We start from the raw sequence: 21,261 nt of genomic DNA on the forward strand, positions 1-21,261 counted from the left end.
TGCAGCAGCAAAGAGGTCCCAGGAGTTTGCAGGTGTGGAGGAGGTAATGGGGATAAGGATGAGAAAGGCATTGGAAAAATTGAAAGAATGTGAAATTTTTAAAATCAAGGTGTTGCAGAATTGTAAGGCATTGGATGTTATAAGCATAGGTATTAATGCTAACAAGTCAACTTTTATTGTCATTTTGGCCATAACTGCTGGTACAGTGCACAGTAAAAATGAGACAATGTTTTTCAGGACCATGGTGTTACATGACACAGTACAAAAAACTAGACTGAACTACGTAATAAAACAAAACAGAGAAAGCTACACTAGACTACAGACCTACACTGGACTGCATAAAGTGCACAAAAACAGTGCAGGCATTACAATAAATAATAAACAGGACAGTAGGGCAAGGTGTCAGTCCAGGCTTCGGGTATTGAGGAGTCTGATAGCTTGGGAGAAGAAACTGTTACATAGTCTGGTTCTGAGAGCCTGAATGCTTCAGAGCCTTTTCCCGGACGGCAGGTGGGAGAAGAGATTGTATGAGGGGTGCATGGGGTCCTTCATAATGCTGTTTCCTTTGCGGATGCAGTGTGTAGTGTAAATGTCCGTGATGGCGGGAAGATATACATTAACAATATATGTTAACAAGCACAGGGGTACGGGTCAGTGGAATAATGAGATTTAGAATATTGGAAGACAATGTATGTTACAAGCATATTGAATATTGGACGACAATATATTGTCTTGCAAGTATTGGATTGGAATACTTGGAGGATTGGAAGACAAGATTCAAAGTGCATTTATTATCAAAGAATGTTTAAATGACACACCTTGAAATTTGTCTGCTTACAGGCAGCCACAAAGCAAGTTACATTACAAGCATAAGGGTTATGCTAATAATATGTTAAGAAGCAATGGCATTATGGGTCAATGGAATAATGACGTTTAGAATAGGGATAGCAGAGTTTTGGATAATGTCAAATCACGCAGGATAAAAGACAAGAGTATACTGGAATAGGCCAATCTACATACAATAAAGACATCAATTTCAGCATCCAATACAGTAATGGATACACGGGTGATGTAATGGTAGATTTAAGTAGCTTTGGTGATGATGATATGGGTGGGACAATAAAAGCTAAAGCTGCGAATGTTCAGGTTCACATTCAGACTGGTCAGGGAACGAGATGGAAAGGGTGGATTCAGAATCAAAGGTGTTGTTCGCTACCAATGAATGTGGCTTTATTCTTCCTAACATTTAATCAGAAAAAAATTAATATTTAAGGCCTAGGGAGGATGTTAGAATTGACTGTTGTCAGTACATAATACAACACTGATCAGGGATAGTATATAAATAAGAACTAAGAAGAAAGTGATTAGTTCTATGCAGAACCTTACAAATGATGGCATGGGAGCAGAGAGAAAGCTATTCTAAATATTTCTCCAGCTATTACTGGATAAAATCATATTTCTTAACATTATTTGATGCCCCTTCACAATGTAATAAAGTACACAAGGGAGTCAGTTTAGCAGGTGTACCTAGACTAGGTAGAAATACAGTTTTGTTTTGGTGAAAATTAAGTGAAATGACAATAAGTACAAAGACTGGTGCAGAATACTTGTGTTGGTGAACTTCAGTCATGATTTCTCATGGATGAAATATCATGTATAGCATAATTGAAATACTGTTCAAAAAATGCAGATTGAAAAAGAGAAATGGAGGCAGGTGGTGGTTTTAATTAAGGAAATGGAAGAATATCTATAGGGGTCAAAACTGAAGTGTGGTTAGAATTAAGAACACCATCACATACTGGGGCTATCTGCTACCAAACAAAGAGAAAGAACCGGATCTGAAGATGTACTACAGAGATGAGCTAGAATGGTAATATTGAGGACTTCAATTATTCCAAAATTAACATAAAGAACAATGCATACAAACTTTGAAAAATTCATAACTTTCTTTCATCAGGAATTTTGTGGTGCAATGAAGAAATGGGAATTGCTGTATCTAACTTTAAGAAAGTATGTCTATTTGATTCGACATTATTTGAGAAAGATAATCTATAGATCCCTCCTGACCCATATTCTCAACCATGAGTGATGACAGCTGCAACATTCTAATTGGAGTCTTCACAAGAATCACAGTGGCCACAAAACAACTCAATGTTTGGACTCGCCTTAGACCAATACACCTTCTTCTGTTTATCACCCTAATGCTGTGCTCTTCTTCCTTCAATAACTCATGGAGAGATATTAATGTTTTGGCAAGGTCTGGTATAAAATTACATAGAGTATGTAATATACCCGAGATCTGTGACATTTTCCAGTTTACAGACACAAAGTTTACGACTACTCACTCCACAAGAAGATAGTTTATTTATATTCAGCTTTAATTCTTGACATTGGACTTCTATGTTTTTCCCCTCAAGACAGCATCCCTTCCCTGATTCAATATGACATCAGAAACTCTAATATTTCCAAGCACCCTTCCTCTGTAACTAATATATAATTTCAAGATCAAAGGCACAGAAAATACCTAGTAGCACTTACAGGCACAGAGTAGAGAACACGAATCAGTGGGCAACTTTTGTGCTTGGTCTGAGATCTTGAATCTTCAAAATACCCTTTTCCTCAATTTGACTAAATGTTGTAATGTTACATTGCAGGGATCTGTCATATAGCTGCTGATTAATGGGGCTTTCCTGTAATTCTGAAAATAATTGTATCCCCCTGTTAGAGTGACCTCTACTTTATCCTGAGGCTTTATAAGATATTGATCAGACTGCACTTGGAGTATTGTTAGCAGTTCTGGACCTCTTATCTAAGAAAGGATGCGCTGGCATTGGACAGGGTCCAGAGAAGGTTCGCAAGAATTATCTCAGGAATGAAAGAGTTAACTTATGAGGAATATTTGATGGCTCTGGGTCCGTACTCACTGAAGAATGGGGGAGAGGATGTCATTGAAACCTATGGAATGCTGAAAGGCCTAGATAAAGAGTGGATTTATGAAAGGATGTTCCCTACAGTGGACCAGAGAACACAACCTCAGAATTGAAGAACATCCATTTAGAACAGGAATGTGGAATTCATTGGGTATATTTTTGATGAGTAAGACTACCAAAGATTATGGAAAAAGGCACGATAACGGGGATGAGAGTGATAATAAATCAGCCATGTTGGAATGGTGGAGCAAATTCAATGGGCCAAATGGCCTAATTCTGCTATGGTCTTATCTTTCCTTTAAGATTTAGGACCGTGGACTTTTTGTGCGAATTAGACGCTATTCCAAGTTCAGTTCATGGATTACATTTGCTTTGATATTATACAGGGTTTTTTTTGCCTGCTTCAAAAACGTACTTCCTTGCCTTGTGGATTGTAGAGGGTGTATTCCTATTATCCGTTTTAACTTTCAATCAACTTTAAATGAGTTTGCAAAATTGTGCTACGTGTTCTACTTTGTTACAATTGAAATGGGCTGTCTCGAATAGACACAGTTGAGCAGAGGTTGCCCTGACAACGATAATGGGGTTCTCACCATCAGGTGATTCTGGCCTAATGAAGCACCCTTTCGTTTGCACTGAACGTGCACAACTGTATTCCGTACTAATCAGAATTGCCTCGCATTTCTATTTCCACGGCAATAATAATATTATACAAGACCAAAAGATACAGTAGCAGAATTAGGCCATTTGGCCCATCGAGTCTGCACCACCATTTCATTATGGTGGACTCCAGAGAATGTGTATTAAACGTATCCGTCCACATCCTAAAATCTGTGCCATGACAATTTATTTCACACGACACTATAATCAATCCATTCATGTTTCTCAGGCTTCACTACACGTACTGAATTCATGGCTTCAAAACTTTGAGATCACCACGGCTTCACAATACGTCGTAAACATCTTCTAGGGATTCTTCAATTTTGTACGAATGTATCAGCAAATCGTCAAGTGTTATTTAGACGCCTGCGAAAGGAATCGTTTTCTTCCTTTTGTAGGTGGCCTAGCTGTTTACCATCACCTCTCCCCACTATAACATAAATAAGAAAACTTTCATTTGTCCCAATATGCAGATAACTGTTCCTGCAGCTCTACTACTTCCCCAATCGTGTCCGCCTATCAGGCCTAGGGCGCGTTTCTTTCATGAATTATGTACCTTTTCCTACCCTCCAAGTCTTTGCAGTCTCACGTCCTTTTCGCCAATGTGTACACAGGGTCTTCCAACAACAGTGGGAAGTAATGAATTAACTCAAGAAGACTCCGAGCTGCAAATACGACCTCCAACAGCTCCACCAAACTGACACCATTTACAACCCCAGTTTAAATTCCTCAACATGGTTAAACCTTCACAACCAAAACCAGATTGATACAACAAAACGACTGTATAGTAGGACGCAGGATAAGTATTTAAAGACATATTTACAGGCAAACGCAGTAGAAAATAAACCCGGACATTTCACTTCACAATGAATATACGTGGATATGATATTCTCCTAGGTGGGGGGGGGGTGTTTTTTTTTATTGATTATGTTATAAGCTCTTCAAACTTATTCCACACTTTTCAGCAATCCAAAGCATAAAAAGTTCACCTTTAAACACCAACCACTCCGTGAGTTGTCATTTTAACATCCAACAGAACGAATCACGTTGTTAGCAGCTCCACCCCCAGCGCCGTGGAAGGAAATGCGCTTCCCCCCTCACCGAGACTCTGCGCACCGGGCGAGGGCAAAGCAGGATCCCCGGCTCCAGCACCTGTGTCAGCCCAGCGGCATCACGTGAGCTTCGGCTCCACTTCAGCATTAGCTGCTGCGTGCACTCGAACGTCTTTCACTGAGTTTTAAATGCTAGAATTTTACGTATTGGTGGTGTGCAACAGTGATTCGCAAACCCAGCCTGAGAACAGCAACGATACCACATGATAAACAAGTATTAAATTTTAGTCTTTGAGTTAATTCAAAACTGTTGTCACCGGAGATAAAGTAAAGTAAAAATTATTATCAGAGGCACCACATACAACCTCGAGATCCGGTTTCTGCGGGGATACTTAGCAAAACGATAGAACAGATACTAACAGGATCTGTAGGTTGTAAACATTGGGAACTGTAAACGAACTGTGTAAATGCAGATAATAAATAACTAAATAGCAATAAATAATGAGCATGAAATAACAAGATAAAAGTCCTTAAATACGTGTAGTTATCCCTTTTGTTCAAGAGCCTGATGGTTGAGGGGTAGTAACTGTTTATGAACCTGGTGGAGTGAGTCCTGAGGCACTTGTACTTTCTCCCTGATGGCAGCAGTGAGAAAAGAGCATGGCCTGGGTGCTGAAGACCTTTGACAATGGATGCTACATTTCTACCGCAATGTTTCATGCAGAGGTGCTCAATGGTTGGGAGGGTTTTACCCGTGATGTACCGGGCCAAATCCACTACCTTTTGTAAGATTTGCCACTGGTATACCCATACCAGGCTGTAATGCAGCCAGTCAGCACACTTTCCACCACACATCTATAGAAGCAAACACAAGGAAATCTGCAGATGCTGGAAATTCAAGCAACACACACAAAATGCTGGTGGAACACAGCAGGCCAGGCAGCATCTATAGGGAGAAACACTGTTGATGTTTCGGGCCGAGACCCTTCATCAGGACTAACTGAAAGGAAAGATAGTAAGAGATTTGAAAGTAGGAGGGGGAGGGGAAATGTGAAATGATAGGAGAAGGCAGGAGGGGGTGGGGTGAAGCTGAGAGCTAGAAAGGTGACTAGCAAAAGGGATACAGAGCTGGAGAAGGGAAAAGATCATGGGATGAGAGGCCTCGGGAGAAATAAAGGGGGAGGGAAGCACCAGAGGGAGATGGAGAACAGGCAGGGTAATGGGCAGAAAGACAGAAAGAAAAGGAGGGGGGAAAAACTAAATATATCAGGGATGGGGTAAGAAGGGAAGGAGGGGCATTAACAGAAGTTAGAGAAGTCAATGTTCATGCCATTAGGTTGGAGGCTACCCAGACGATATATAAGGTGTTGTTCCTCCAACCTGAGTTTGGATAATCTTGCAATTTGAATTTAGGAAACTGGGTTGTAAATTAAAAGGCAGTAACAAGAATGGAATATCGCTGGATTACTTCCACTACCATTTGCAAGCAAGCACAGGAATAGCAAGAAGCATCAGGTGAATATGTGGCAGAAGGTAAAATGTGTGACCACTGGGAGATCCTGCTTTCTCTGGCGGACCGAGCGTAGGTGTTCAGCGAAACGGTCTCCCAGTCTGCGTTGGGTCTCACCAATATATAAAAGGCCACACTGGGAGCACCAGACGCAGTATACCACACCAGCCGACTCACAGGTGAAGTGTCACCTCACCTGGAAGGACTGTCTGGGGTCCTGAATGGTGGTGAGGGAGGAAGTGTAAGGGCAGGTGTAGCACTTGTTCCGCTTACAAGGATAAGGATAGATTACATATCTATAGAAGTTTGCCAAGGTTTTTGATGACATGCCAAATCTGCAGATTTCTGAGGAAGCAGAGGCACTGTTGCGTTTTTTTCGCAATAATATTTACGTGATGGGTCCAGGTCAGTTCCTCTGAGATAGTGACAACCAAGAATTTAAAGCTACTGACCCTCTCCACTTCTGATCCTCTGATCATTTCTGGCTTATGGACCTCTGGTTTCCCTCTCCCAAAGTCTACTGTCAGTTCCTTGGTCTTATTGACATTGAGTGAGAGGTTGTTGTTATTACACCACTCAGCCAAATTTCCAATCCCCGTCCTGTATGCTGATTCATCACCACCTTGGATACAGCCCACAACAGTGGTGTCATCAGCAAACTTGTGTATGGTGTTGGAGCTGTACTTAGCCACACAGTCATAGGAGTAAAGCAAGTAGAGCAGGGGACTAAGTACTAAGCAGGGACATCCCTGTGGTGCTTCTGTGCTGATGGAGGTTGTGAAGGAAATCCTTTTGCTCAAATTGACTAGGATCTACAAGTCAGGAGATCCAGGATCCAATTGCATAAGGGGGTACTGAGGCCTAGGTCTTGGTTTACTACTAGCTTTGAGGGGGTGATGGTGTTAAATGCTGAGCTGTAATCAATAATGCATCTTTGCTATCCAGATGTTCCAGGGTTGTGTGAAGAGCCAAAGAGATAGCACCTGCTGCAGACCCATTGCTTTGTTAGGCATATCGGAGCAGATCCAAGTCACACTCAGGCGGGTACTGAAAATGCTTCAACAGCAGCCTCTCAAAATACTTCATTATTGTGGATGTAAGTGCCATTGGGCAATAGTCATTTAGACAGGTTACCGCAATAACAAACAATAGGGAATTAAATCTGCATCTGTCAATGTTGTATTCATAATAAGATATGAGTATATTGGACATATGGCAGTAGGTTATTGTCAAATCTCTAAATTGTAACCAAAAATATCAGATTTGCATAAAATTGGGAGATTGAGGCAGACTGACCACTTTCAATCATTAAGCTGGCAAAGCTTGATGACAGGCTATCTAGTGATGGGACATTTGTTTTAATGCAGCTGATCTCTTCATACCTGGGGAAACCTGGCCCTAAATCTGTGCCAAAGGATAAATCACTTTGAGGAGGAATCAATTACAAGTTAATTTTCTCTCTATTCATTCAATTTGATTGAGTTAAATACTCTCATGTCAAAAGTGACTGGTAGTATGAAAAATCACATCTGAACAAACTAGAATCATTAGCTCCGTGTAAACACCAGTGACAAAGTCCCTCTGGTTTTAGTTGGCCTACAAGAAAATTGAGGGGCCAATACTACCTTCTACACCAAATCATTTATAATTTTTCCAACCAAATATTTATTTGTAAAGACATCTTTACTTTCAGGAAATCAAAGTATGAAACTCTTGTAGATATATAACAAAATAATCAAAGCTAAACTATATAATATTATATCAAAGGAAGACAAAATAGAGCTAAATTAATGTCATTTCAACTTCAACAATTTACTGCAAGTCTATTTCCAGTACCCCTCTCACAAACAATCTGTTAAATTGTGCTAGATGTAATTCTTTTAATACAATGCTGTGGAACCAACAGCATGGAGCTGTTTTTACTTTGTACAAGTACCCAGAGTTAACAGCTCTTCTTTCCAGGTATTAGTGCTACAGATTGGCCCTTCATGGGTGTAGCATGAACAGCAGGAAGAGATCGACCAGGGACATTGGTCTTCTCCCAAGGGGTGAAGAAGTTCAGGTCATTAAGGATTCCAGTACATACAGTAGTTGAAAAGAACATTGATATAGTGAGGCAATGTCCTGCACAGATTTTTGCTCACTTCTGGCCATTTTCTGCCTAACTGGTGCCCAGGAGAAAAACTCGATACCATGCTCCTTGCATAGAGAAAACATATTTATTTGTTAGTAGAGCAGTTATAGTTGAATAACTAAAATAATTCACTCAAGTCACTGCAAAATCAACAAGTTGAGAAGACCTGAAAAAATGTAATGTTAAATGGGGAAGATCAGGAAAATAGGAATACAGAAATGCTAGTGTTCTTAGTAAATCCAAACGTATGCCATTTTGTCTACCACTTATTAGCTAGTACTTTTGTATGATATGTTGTCTACTATTTCTTTAGGACAGTTGGTGCCTCAATTGTCCTATGAACTTCTACTCTGCTAAAGAGTCCAGATCCAACCCCCACCCCCGCCCCTTAAATATCAGTTGGAGTCATATTACGATTAGAAAAGTAATGAAATGAGCATCACCTGTACAAACCTCCAGTTAATAATATTGAACAGAAATTCCTGGTGGAAATTCAGAAATGGTTGGTATCTGAACATCCTTCTCAGTATATCATCTATTCAGAACTTACGGCTGTAAATTAATCAGAAGGTTCATCCAAAGTTGGCTTCAATTGTGTTCTCCAATTGGAAGTTTATAAATTAGACACCAAAAAAACCAGAAGTTATTACTAATATATAATGAGCTTACGTACCGCGTTTTCTTGCATATCCAATACATTAAAGCTAGATTTCTGTAGATGCGTGACTTCCAAATTACCTATGAGCTTCTACTGTGCTAACTGTTGCAAAGAGCACCTTGATGTCAATTGGGGTCACATGAAGATCAGAAAGTAATGAAATGAGAAACAAGCAGAATCTCTTGTGTTAATGAAATGAGGTTCTCCTATCCAAACCTCCAGATAATGATATAATGGCAATTACAGTATATCAGTGGTCATTGGAGGGCATCCTAGCTACTAGTTTTCCTGTTTTCTCCATCTTCTGCCTACTCTCCTCCAATTTGTTTTAGTCAAACTACACTATTCTCACTTAAAACTGAATCCTAAAAAAGCTGAAGTCCTGAAATAAAAACAAAAGTGGTATAAATATTCAGAAGATCAGGCAGCATCAATGGAGGGAGAAAGTTATTGATCTGGAATTTTAGCTCTGTTTTTCTCTCTTCAAACAATGCTTGATCTGATGAGTATTTCTAGGATTTTCTGTTTTTCATACATTTCAGATATCTACACTTATTTTCACTTGACAAGGGTTCAGATTAAGAAAGAATCTAAATGGAAGATTTGGTTGAAAGTGGATGAGTAGGAAATAAAACAAAAATAGATCTTTATAAGGGCTGCTGTTATTGTAACAAAATATGAATTTCTATTTTTATAGCACCAATAACTGAGATCACTGTTACTCTTGAAGAAAACATTAAGTAGGAATCAGTAAAGCTGCAAGAAATTATGTCTCTTCCAGAGGGGAACTCAAAGTTCCTGCTTAAACTTTACTTAATTACTGACTTTTACTTCATTTCATAAATGAGCATACGTTGTCTAAAAAAGTCAGATAATTTTTGTAATCTTGTTTTGATGTCATCTTCATATTTCCAATGTTATTTTTACAATCATTATTGTCAAGCTAGATAGAGATGGAATTAATGCAACACAGGGGAAAGAGCCAGACACTGAATTAACATTGAAGCTCTAGTTAATGTGATTGGTAAAGTCATCTGCATTCTACAGTTAATGTCATGGTTAGGTGTTCTCCTTTTGTCTCTTCTTCCTGATTTGCACGTATCTGGGTAGTTTGTTAGATAATCGGACAACACAAACTAAGCCAAACAACTAGAATAGGAATATTAAAATCTATAGGAAATCACACATTTGCAGACTTTTGTCGAGAGGTGGCAGAAGGATCAGTGGGAATTAATGAGTGGGATAATCAGTGGGATTACAGGCAATTAACTGAGGAAATGACTTTAATAGGACTGCCCAGGAAGCCAACATTAACTAAATGGTCCAAATGGACTTTGTATTAAAGAAATATGAGAAATATGTACCAACTTTGAATCAGGTAGAAATATGAATGGAAAATTTATCATCACAAAAATTCATAATGTCTTAGAGATATAAAATTAGTAAAAGAATGACAACAGAAAAATACTATGGCAATGTGTAACTATGTTTTAAGTAGTTGAATTAAGCCAAATGCACTTTAGTTTAAAATACATAGCTGGAAAATTACCTGAATGAATCTAAAGGAAATCTATTTCCTTGCTCTGTTGTTTTAAGTTTGTTGCTACAAGTCTGAGCTGTTTGGTTGTAGCACTAGTTAAAGGGAGGAGCTTCTATTAAAAACAGGCTCGTGGTCATTGGTTAATGTTGTCATCAACTGACACAGGGAATAAATGAATCAGGGAGACTGTTCCTGATTTGGGACTTCAACTCACCAGCTTTAGTGTCAGCACCACAGTGATTTTAGTCCTACTTGCTTTTATATAAATTTCAAAAAAGTTGTACCTGTATAGATTATTTTAGATAAAAGCAACCCAATTCACAGTGATGTCTACAATAATGAGTTCATACTCATGGTCAGAGGGTTTGGAAACTTCTGTGAGAGAAGAAAAACCCAGGGCTGGACTCGCATGTCACGAATCTCCAGCCAGAAACAAAGCTGAGCCACGAATCCGGAGACCCATGAATGCCTTCATGGTCTGGGCTAAGGATGAGAGGAAAAAACTTGCCATCCAGAACCCCGATTTACACAATGCAGAACTTAGCAAAATGCTGGGTAAGTGTTGAGAAAAAGAAAACATCCTGAGGTAAATTTTACTTACAATGATAAGAAAAAGTGTCCTTTATGTTAAATGAATATAAAGGTAGAAGCATTTTTAAATAGTAACATCTATAGTACGTTTTAAATCCATCTTCACTGTAAGCCTGAGCAAATAGACACCAGAAAACAATCAGAATTAGTTTGTATTAAATAGCAGCTGGAGCGAGGGACAATTTTTTATTGATTTAATTTATTTACTTATATTTGCAAAGTACTACCAGGAAGTATTTACTCCACTAAAACACACACAAATAGCTATACTGCACCCAGATCTGACTAATCAAAAAAGCTGAAAATTTTATCTGAATTTCAACACATACAATCATTTGTTACAAATGTAGAGATCTAATTATTTCAGTTTTGAAATTCCACATTAAGTGTGAGTCAGCTATTTGTGAAAGGTATTTTAATTTCAATATCATATTTCATATTAAGGAAAAGTTATAATTTCTGCACTTGTATTTTACAACAACATTTAATAAATTTTAGCTACTGAACATTAAAGTAACTAGAGTGCTAAATTTCACATCCTCAGGATAGCTATTGACAAAAAAATCCTTCTAGAGTTTAATTTACTTCACCGAATTTTAATAAAGATGGTCGCATAGATTATATGAAAAACCAATTACTTAACTTAAGTACATGCTGCTTTTTTATTCAATAAAACAGTAACATTACATTAAGTAGCAGTTTTACTGTGTAATAATTGTAGCTATTTAGAAAATACCAATGATTAATCCTGAATTATTATTTGAATGAGAGCTACATTTATTCTTTAAGAATTATATTCATTTTCTCTGGTCCCAAGGACAACAAGTAAGATTTAATGTGGGATAAGTTGGTATATGCAGTCCAACTAAAAAGGAAAACTTTTATTTTGCCACCATTTTGAAAACTCACTAGCTAGTGTATTATTTACAGAGCGTAAAATCATTATTAACTTCAATTTTAAGTCCCATTGGTTTTTACACTTTTAATTGTTGATTCTTTCAGATATAATTTTTTTCATATAATGTCAGGCACGGATAACACATTTAAATTTTAACAAGAAATAGATGCAATGCAGCCTCTTTTCGTGAAACTGACCTCTCAGGCAGAGGAAGTCCCTAGCTAAAACAGAAGTGTATAGTAAATGTGTACATATAATTAACATAAATCTAAGTAAAAAGATCTTTTCTTGACAAATGCTATGAGCCAATGTAAAAGGTATTTTTCCAGATAATATATTTTCTCGGTATAATAATAGTCTTATATTGTATGATCTGAAATGCTTTGCCTCTAACTGCACATATGGTGTAGATTTGAAACTTAATTTTGCATTTTATCTGCTTCTTACCTGAAGATATGCATTTTGATTTAGGGTGGGTTTGCCAGCCCTCTGCTATCTCATTCAGATGGGTTAGTAGATGAAATACTTTGGAACTTGAACACCATCATGTTATTCAATACCTCAAAACTATTGGAATATTAAACCCTTTCATAAAACAGTGTTTTACTGGCAGCATTCAGTTCATGGTTAGCAATAGAAAAACTATTTCTGGGGATATTTCTGACTGAGTTATGTCCTTTCTTTGTTGTGGCTGGTGTTCTGTAAATAATTACAATAAAGAAGATAGTAATACAGTCGCAAAACATCAGAATTAACAATCTTTTTCATGCATCTATAATAAAAGCTAAAGTAATTCGATGTGTTAGTAAAGGCTCCAGTTTAACTTTACGCAAGAGTTGTTCCTGTTAGGACCATTTTCTCTCAAATTTTGCCTGCTTTATAATGAAGGTCACAATGCTTTGGGTCAAGGTGTCTCTCCTGTGTTATTGAGCGACCAGATTAATTCACATTTTTGTAAACTAATAAATTCTTCAAACAAGTTTGATAAAAATGGAAGATGCTTTTTTATATATACTTCAACACCGATGCAGTGTTTCTGAGTGATATAGCTTCTAGAGTTATAAACAGAGAAACAAGGGATGGAGACAAATTGGATCTTGTATCCCAGAATGCACGTATTACAGAGAAAGGGGGGGGGGAGTAAGGATGGGGGCAAATTGATTCCAAAAAGAAAACTAAATATAAATAGCCGAGATGCAAGAGTGCGCATTGCTCCTGCATTTTGTTTGCAAATATTTATCACATTCCAGAAGATTCGTTCAGTTCATGCTGCCAAAAAAAGAGATAATCATGGAAAAAGAAAGAAAGTTACCAAATTAAAATAAAGCACTGTGCCACAAAATTATATTGCATTATTGGTCACAGAATGAATCAAATGGATCAATAAGATAATGTGCAATTTTTTTAAGGCAATTTGACTTATTAGTACCTCATTCTGGCATATTCATACAAGGAAATTTTGGAACATGGTAAACGCATTATACACTTCTACCTACCTTTTATTACTAATTATTTTCCTGTTTTGTATCCAAGAGATTAGTTTAACCTGGGAAATAGAGCTGATCTGGTTTTGACTAAATACATTTTTATGATATAATTTTCAATAGTCATTTTGTATCTGTTAAATACATTAATTTAATGCCATAAAAACTGTAATACAAAAGTTCAGGAATGATGGTGATTGCATGCTGTTTAGACCACATAAAATTAGCTCATTCTTCCTTTTCATTTTTACAGCACTGTTGGTATACTGTTAATAATTGTTATCAGTCATATTGTTAATTGTTATCAGTTGCACATCAGTCTTTTGATAGTTTAGACTTGCTTTACTGCAATAAGCAGAGTGGAGTTACCATACTGTCACAATATAGCCAGATCATCTACATTCAACCAGGATAATACAACAATTTATGGCTGCAGAGCCAGTTTAACATATTTCTAGTACACTTACTTGGGAAACAAAATCAAAATTAAAACAGCAGGTGCCAAATACAGTACCTAAAACATAAAACAAAAAGAATATTTGAACCATTAAACAGAATCTGTGGGGGGGGGATAAATGAGTTAGATTTTGATGGAGGTGGTTTATTATCTGGGAATAGACCTTTTATCAGCTCACAGCCCACACCTGAAACAACTTACATTTTCTCTCCATGGGCGCTGACTGACTCATTTTTTCCCCAACGTTTTGTTTTTGTTGTGTTTGGGCTTATTCTGGAATTGTTACTAGCTGTGCGAGACCCTCTCAATGGGGGCTGATAGTTTGAGCAGGGCACTTGGCCCAAATGTAAATTGGTCTAAAAATAGGCTAAACAGCCGGGCTGTGAAAGTTGTAACAGATCAGTTGCTATTAGAACTATAAATTCAGGCCATAATATGGGATCACAATCAAAATTTCATAGAGCTACCTGACAAATTCTTGGTTTACCTATTGTGTTTGCTGTTCTCTAATCATCCTATTCAAAACGACATCATTCAACAATAGGAGGAGTAATGTTTATTCCACTGATAGTGCTAAAGATACATGCATAATTGCAGCAGGGATATATACTTCCAAATTTTAATTTAATTTACACCAATGAATGTCTTTAGCAGAGGTAATCAGGGCAACTTCCAGTTGACTACTCTTGTGAAGAGTGCCATTTTATGAGCTCTAGAATGGTTGCATGGGACTGGAAAATTGCAAGTGTTACTCCATTCTTTAAGAAGGAAGGACTGGCAGAAGAAAGGAAATTATAGACCAGTTAGCCTGACTTTAGTGGTTGGGAAGATGTTGGAGTCGATTATTAGGTATGACGTATCGGGGTGCTTGGAGGCGCCTGAGAAAGTAGGCCAAAGTCTGCATTGTTTCCTTAAGGGGAAATCTTAACTGACAAATCTGCTGAAATACTTCGAGGAAATAACAGGCAATATAGACAAAGGAGAGTCAGTGGGTGTTGCTTACTTGGATTTTCATAAGGGCTTTGACAAGGTACCACACAGGAGGCTGCTTAACAAAATATTACAGAAAAGATACTAGCAAAGAACATAGGCTGATTGGCAGGCGGTAAAGAGCCAGAATAAAGGGGGGCTGCTCTAGTTGTCTGCCAATGACTAGTGGTATTCTGCAGGCGTTGGAACTGGGACCGCTTCTCTTTACATTATATATCAGCAATTTGGATGACAGAATTGATAGCTTTGTGGTCAAATTTACATTGATAGATGGAGGGGCTATCTTTTAAATGGGGAGAAATTTTTCTAAAAATCAGAGATGCAAAAGGGAGTCCTTGTGCAGGATTCCCTCAAGGTTAACATGTAGGTGGAGTTGGCGTTAAGAAAGACAAAAGTAAAGTTAGCATTCATTTTGAGACACCCAGAATATAAGAGCAAGGATGTAATACTGAGGATTTAAAAAAACATTGATCAGACTGCACTTAGAGGACTGTGAGCAGTCTTGGGCCCCTTATCTAAGGAAAGGTGTACTGGCATTGGAGAAGGTCCAGAGGAGGATTATGAGAATGAATCTGGGAATAAAAGAGTTCATGGATGAGGAGCTTTTGATGGCTCTAGGCCTGTACTTGCTGGAGTTCATAAGAATGAAGGGGGATCGCATTGAAATCTATTCAATTCCAGATAGTGGATGTGGAAAGGATATTTCGTATAGTAGATGAGTCTAGGACCAGAGAGCACAGCTTCAGAATAGAGGGATGTTAATTTAGAACAGAGATGAGAAGGAATTTCTTAAGCCAGAGGGTGGTGAACCTGCAGAATTCATTGCCACAGATGGCTGTGGAGGCGAAGACATTGAGTAAATTTAAAGTAGAGGTTGATAGGTTTGTGGTTAGTCAGCGCATCAAAGGTTACAGGGAGAAAGCAGGAGAATGGCGTCGAGAAGGATAATAAATCAGCCAAGACTGAATGACAGAGCTAATGGCCTAATTCTGCTCCTACGACTTATCGTCTTATGGAGTTTGAGGTAAAATTATACTAAGTAACATAAGGAAGGACTATAAGGCCTATAGCCTTCTAATAACCCCATTTTAAGAAATGAATTCCTGTTAAAATAAGAGCTAGAATTCTCATGTTAATATTATCCAATGATTTTTGTCCTAACAAAGTCTTAAGTTTTCAGTATTATTACTGATAGTTAAATTCTTCAAGCCACAATTTTAAACACTATATCTATTTTGAACTTGCTTTAGAAAATGGCTTTTATCAAATTATAAGATATTAGATCAATTATTCAATAGTATCAAATACATGTGATTTGACTGTAACTTTTTCTTCATGCTATCTGAATTAGTATTTATACAGATTTTTGATGATTTGCATATGACTGATACTGTATGAATTCAACCAGCACAAATCTTGTTCCCTTGCTGTGTCACTAGATGGTATATAATTTTGATACTGGGTAATAACTAAATGATTCTAATGATGGGGTTTTTAGTTATATAAATACATTGGGCAACAGGGGCTGTTCTGTTTATAACAGAGGAAATCTCAAGTTTTTAAGATTATGGACAGTTGATAGAAACTATTCCCATCAGCAGAGGGGTCAACAAGAAACGGTGTCAAATGAAGGTGTCACGCATAAAAATTGTTTTGCATGTGGTTCGAGTCTGGAATGTACTGCTGGGAATAATTGTGGATGCATTCTAAAAGGAGCTGTACAGAAGCAGCTTGAATGTGCTCTGAGGAAATGATGAAAGTCTGTAACCGTTTGAATTGCTCCTGCTTTGAGCGGAGCAGACTTGGTGGGTCAAACAGACTTCCTCCACATGGTAACTATTTTGTGAATCGCCGTGATAAAGTATGATAAATTGATGAATATCATGTCCTTGTAATTATATATCAGATTGGTACCCTCTGAATCATATATGCAAAAGCCTTTTCTTTAGCAGTTCATTTCATTATTTCCTCAAATGACTCAACAAACGTCAGACCCAAATGCTCATACCAGTCCGTGGGATAATTTTTTCTCTCTCTTGTATCTCACCATTGATATACATACAGACCGTCAATGTTAAATTGAACAGTCTGTATTTACTCAACTCATTCAATTCCTTTTAGAAATGAACCGTTTTAGCTGAAAATGCTTCTTCATTGTATGCATTAGGACTACACTTGCAAGTGCTCCATATTACTGAAAGCAAAAACAAAAATTCTTTATTTAGATACATAAATATATGACAGGGATATCATCAGCTATTAAATAACAAAATAATGCTGGACAATATCAGTTTACATATGCATCATTAAAAATCATTCTTTAATGATTTGAGATTAGATTGAGAAGCGATGATCTGTTGTTAAACAGTTCACCAGCAATAGTTTACAAATAACTAGGGTGAGGTCTGGAAAGTGACTGAAACCAGTGGAACAATACCTATTCAGGGAGATTAAAGCAGAACGAGCATTTACGGAGACCTTGGCAGCCATTCATTTTATTGTGTGAACTGTCAGCTAGTGTCAGGTCAGGTCAGGAGCACCAGAAGGAGACTGGGTGCCATTGATCACATTTTAGCAATAAATATTAGTTATGTTGGTACATGAAAATATTCAGTTCTTTTGTGTGATTTTTGTGTTTTTCTGAGTATTTGCAAATTCATTACTGTGCTGAGTTTTTTCAGGCAAGGTACTAAACAATAGTCACTGTTAAACTATCTTTTGTTCATTTAATAAGGCTGCCAAATTTAAAGACCTGTACTGTATATGAGCCATCATTGATGGACCAAGTATGTGGAAGATGGTGTTGTTCATGATGACATATTGATGCAGTGTGGAAAGAACATAGACAGATTTGAAAAAAGGTTTAAGTATTTTAGTATACCAGATCTCTGGCTACAAAATATTTCTCTGTTCTGTTCAGTATCTTTGGTTCACTGCTCTTTCCAGGGATATATTTTTAGTGATTTTTTTTCCCCCATTGAATATTACATGATTTTTCAAGCACACATCCTTGACAACTTTGACCATTTTGCCATTATACTCCTGCAGATAAGAGCTCCCTCATCTGGGCAGCATGAGGTTCTCACATCAAATACCAGATTAATTTGTGTGATAAATGAAAATATGGATTTCAGTTAGCTTCATTAGCCTTTAACAACTTCACTAACTTTAAAAAAAAAATTTCAAGGGCAAATGGGGCATTTGTATTCACATAGTACAAATCCTATATATTAAGTTTCAGACCTATATAAAATGAAAACATTGTAGTAATGAAAGCTTTAATGTTCTTTTCTGTGTTTCCCTTTAAAATAAGAACATAATCAATTTTTGTTAATACCAAAATATAGCTTCTTTATTTGATTGATATGTATGTTCTCTGGCTTTAGTTTTCAGCTAAACACTAGACAGCACATGCAGTAGGTATGGGAGAAGGTACCTGACATCTGTATTTTACACAGACTAAGTTTGATTTGTGAATGAAAACGTATCTGGGAACATTACCAGATAATGTGGTGAAGCATCTCATGGTGAAATGTGAATCCAAAATTAATTCTAATTTTATTTGTGCTTATTTTTGGAGTTTATACCTTTTACTGACATCACCTGAGCACAAGTTGTATTCTATTTCAAACATTCCTTTAAGTATCTTTAAAACTGTTGATGTTGGAATAAAACAATAAGTGAACTGTCTGATAAAGATTCATAAATTGTGAATAAGTATTTGCTACATCTGATTTAAACCCTTCAATACATTCTAGGCAAATCATGGAAAGCCCTCACTCCTTCACAGAAACGACCTTTCGTCGAAGAAGCTGAAAGATTACGAGTGCAGCACATGCAAGATCATCCCAATTACAAATACAGGCCTCGGAGGAAAAAACAGATCAAACGACTGTGCAAACGTGTGGACCCCAGCTTCCTGCTCAACAACTTCCCCCACGATCAGACTCCCGTTCACAGTGGAAGAATTTGTAGGGGGCCTCTGGAGGAGGAAGAGGATAAAGGCTATCTAGCAACCTCGAGACTTCCTGCAATCAGCAGATTCAGGGATGCACAGAGCACAAAGAATAACTTCGACAACTATGGGCTACCCACACCCGAGATGTCCCCTCTAGACGTAGTGGATGCTGATCACAGTTTCTTCCCAGCTCCGTGTACGGAAGATTCTCCTTCTCAGATGAATGGAGTGATCTATCAGTCAGAATACAGCCAAAGCCCCATTCAATGTGGAAATCTCAATCAGATCTCTATCCCCCAAAACAGATCTCCCATCATGCACCCTTCAGTCAGCCACCCTCCGCCGCCTCCTTATTATAACCGAATGCAACATCCAGCCTTCCAGCCCATGAATTCAAGCACTTCAGTCCACCTTTCTCCCCCACGGGACCACCATCACCTAGATAACCTGGAGCACATCAGCCAGGCTGAGCTGTTGGGGGAAGTGGACCGCAATGAGTTTGATCAATATTTGAACACCTCCAGTCAACTGCATCAAGCAGGGATGGTAATGAGTTCACATTCACATGATGTGAGTCCATCGGGAGGCACAAGTTCAGAAAGGAGTCTAATTTCAGTCTTAGCTGATGCTACTGCAGCATATTATAATGGCTCCTAGTCCCAATATTAATGCACTAGAACTTTACTGGCCAATAACAGTATTACTTACAAAGATCTTTGGAATGGAAATATCCTCAGGGTTTTGAAACTAACCATTAGTTACTTTCATAAGTGAAGAACCAAGTTATTTATGTAGGTAAATTCTTTATGACATTTTTAAATGGAGTGTGTGTGTGTGTGTGTGGTTAATGATGCATTTAATATCCAATGACTACTTAAAATTTGTTCGTTTATATAAGCATCTATACATAGCTCTTTATCAGCATTTTTCTTGTCATTATGTACAAAATAAACTTAGTTTTTAATAGAAAGGTGTATGTGTATGCTACTTCACAACTAATGATTCTATTTAAAATCAGATGCTCATAAGTTTCAAAGATGTACATTCCCTCAGTGTCATTAGTTGTAGGGATTAAATAAGGAATCACCCATTTTGATCATAAAAGTAATTTTAACTCCATTAGGTAATAACAGTTGAGATGGTGATTTACAGTATATTTATTTTAATTACTGTTTCATGAAACGTTTAAGTTTTATGTTTAATTTATGCTTTGTGTCAAACTTAAGCAAAAATATAAATATTTCCAATAAAAAAATTTGTATTCCAATAAATGATTTTTAGATGTACTTGCAACAAATGGGGGAACTAAAAATGGATTACCTGGGTATAACCTTTTATTTCATACTATGAAGCTTTCCAGAAATTGGACTTGTGAGATTGAAAATGTTCATACACTAAACTAAGAATTGTTTCAATTATTCATTAATTTTTATGAAATATTTGGGGTTTCTCATGAATATCTACATAAAAGTTAGAGACACAATATGGTTTGAAACATGTAGAGCCTTATGCACTTTAGAAGTTGTTTTAACAAAGGTATATCAAGCTTACCAATATTTAGAATTCTTAATGTATTTAAAAGGGCTATTTGAAATGTAGACCCGATTCATCACAGAATTGAGTTCCTAATGTATTTTTGAACAGCTATCAATGCTTAATCGTATCATTGTCAAGGTAAGCTTCCTACAATTATCAGAAGGTGTTACTTTGGGGTTGCATTTTTAAAAATTATTTACTGTCATATAGTCATTAATTTTGTTTTTGATACCACAACATTGTTTGTTTACAGTTTTGTCTGCTTTGTGTAATACGTACATACCTATTAAAGTATCAAATTATGCTTTAAATTGATAAAATTTGTTTTAATACTGAAATTTCCAGATTACATTAAAGTAGGACATTTCATAATTATGTAACTGTATATTTCTAAATATGTATATTACTTTCCCAATTTCAGTTTCTATTTTAAAATGTTTGAAGTGGAGCAGTTGGAACAAATTTATAGCATTTCTAATCCAATTGTGCAGCTGCCAACTAACCTATAAATTCAAGCTGATCTCCTAAATTAGTATACGTTAGTGAAATGATGTTCTGCTATAATTTAAAATCTATTCACAGAACTAAACTGTACCGAATATTGTTTCACTGATTTTTTTTTTAAATAAAGGAATGAGATTACTAACCATGACTGATGTCTGTTTTCCTGAGTTTGGGACTTTGATTTTGAAGCTGGTGGAAGTGGATGGAGCTCTGTTTCCTGGTTGATAACACAGCTACTACCCTATCAGGATGTTTGTAGTTATTTTACCAGTCACCAGACCGAAGAACGGACAATTAATTATATTAATCGGGGGGGGGGGGGGATGGGTTGGTAGGGGAAATAAAAGAAATTTGCTGAT

At 37.1% G+C, this 21,261-nt stretch overlaps 1 protein-coding gene across 1 annotated transcript; it reads left to right on the top strand.

Annotated features, from left to right (window-relative positions):
• Positions 1-10,656: 10,656 nt before the first annotated feature.
• Positions 10,657-21,156, top strand: LOC132400576 (transcription factor Sox-7-like). The gene is made up of 2 exons (XM_059981660.1): positions 10,657-11,039; positions 18,663-21,156. Exons 1-2 carry the CDS (start codon positions 10,811-10,813, stop codon positions 19,517-19,519), a joined length of 1,086 nt encoding a protein of 361 aa, XP_059837643.1. The 5' UTR covers positions 10,657-10,810; the 3' UTR covers positions 19,520-21,156.
• The last annotated feature ends 105 nt before the right edge of the window (positions 21,157-21,261 follow it).

This window comes from Hypanus sabinus, chromosome 10 (assembly GCF_030144855.1).
Source record: "Hypanus sabinus isolate sHypSab1 chromosome 10, sHypSab1.hap1, whole genome shotgun sequence".
In the NCBI taxonomy this organism is placed as follows: Eukaryota; Metazoa; Chordata; class Chondrichthyes; order Myliobatiformes; family Dasyatidae; genus Hypanus; species Hypanus sabinus.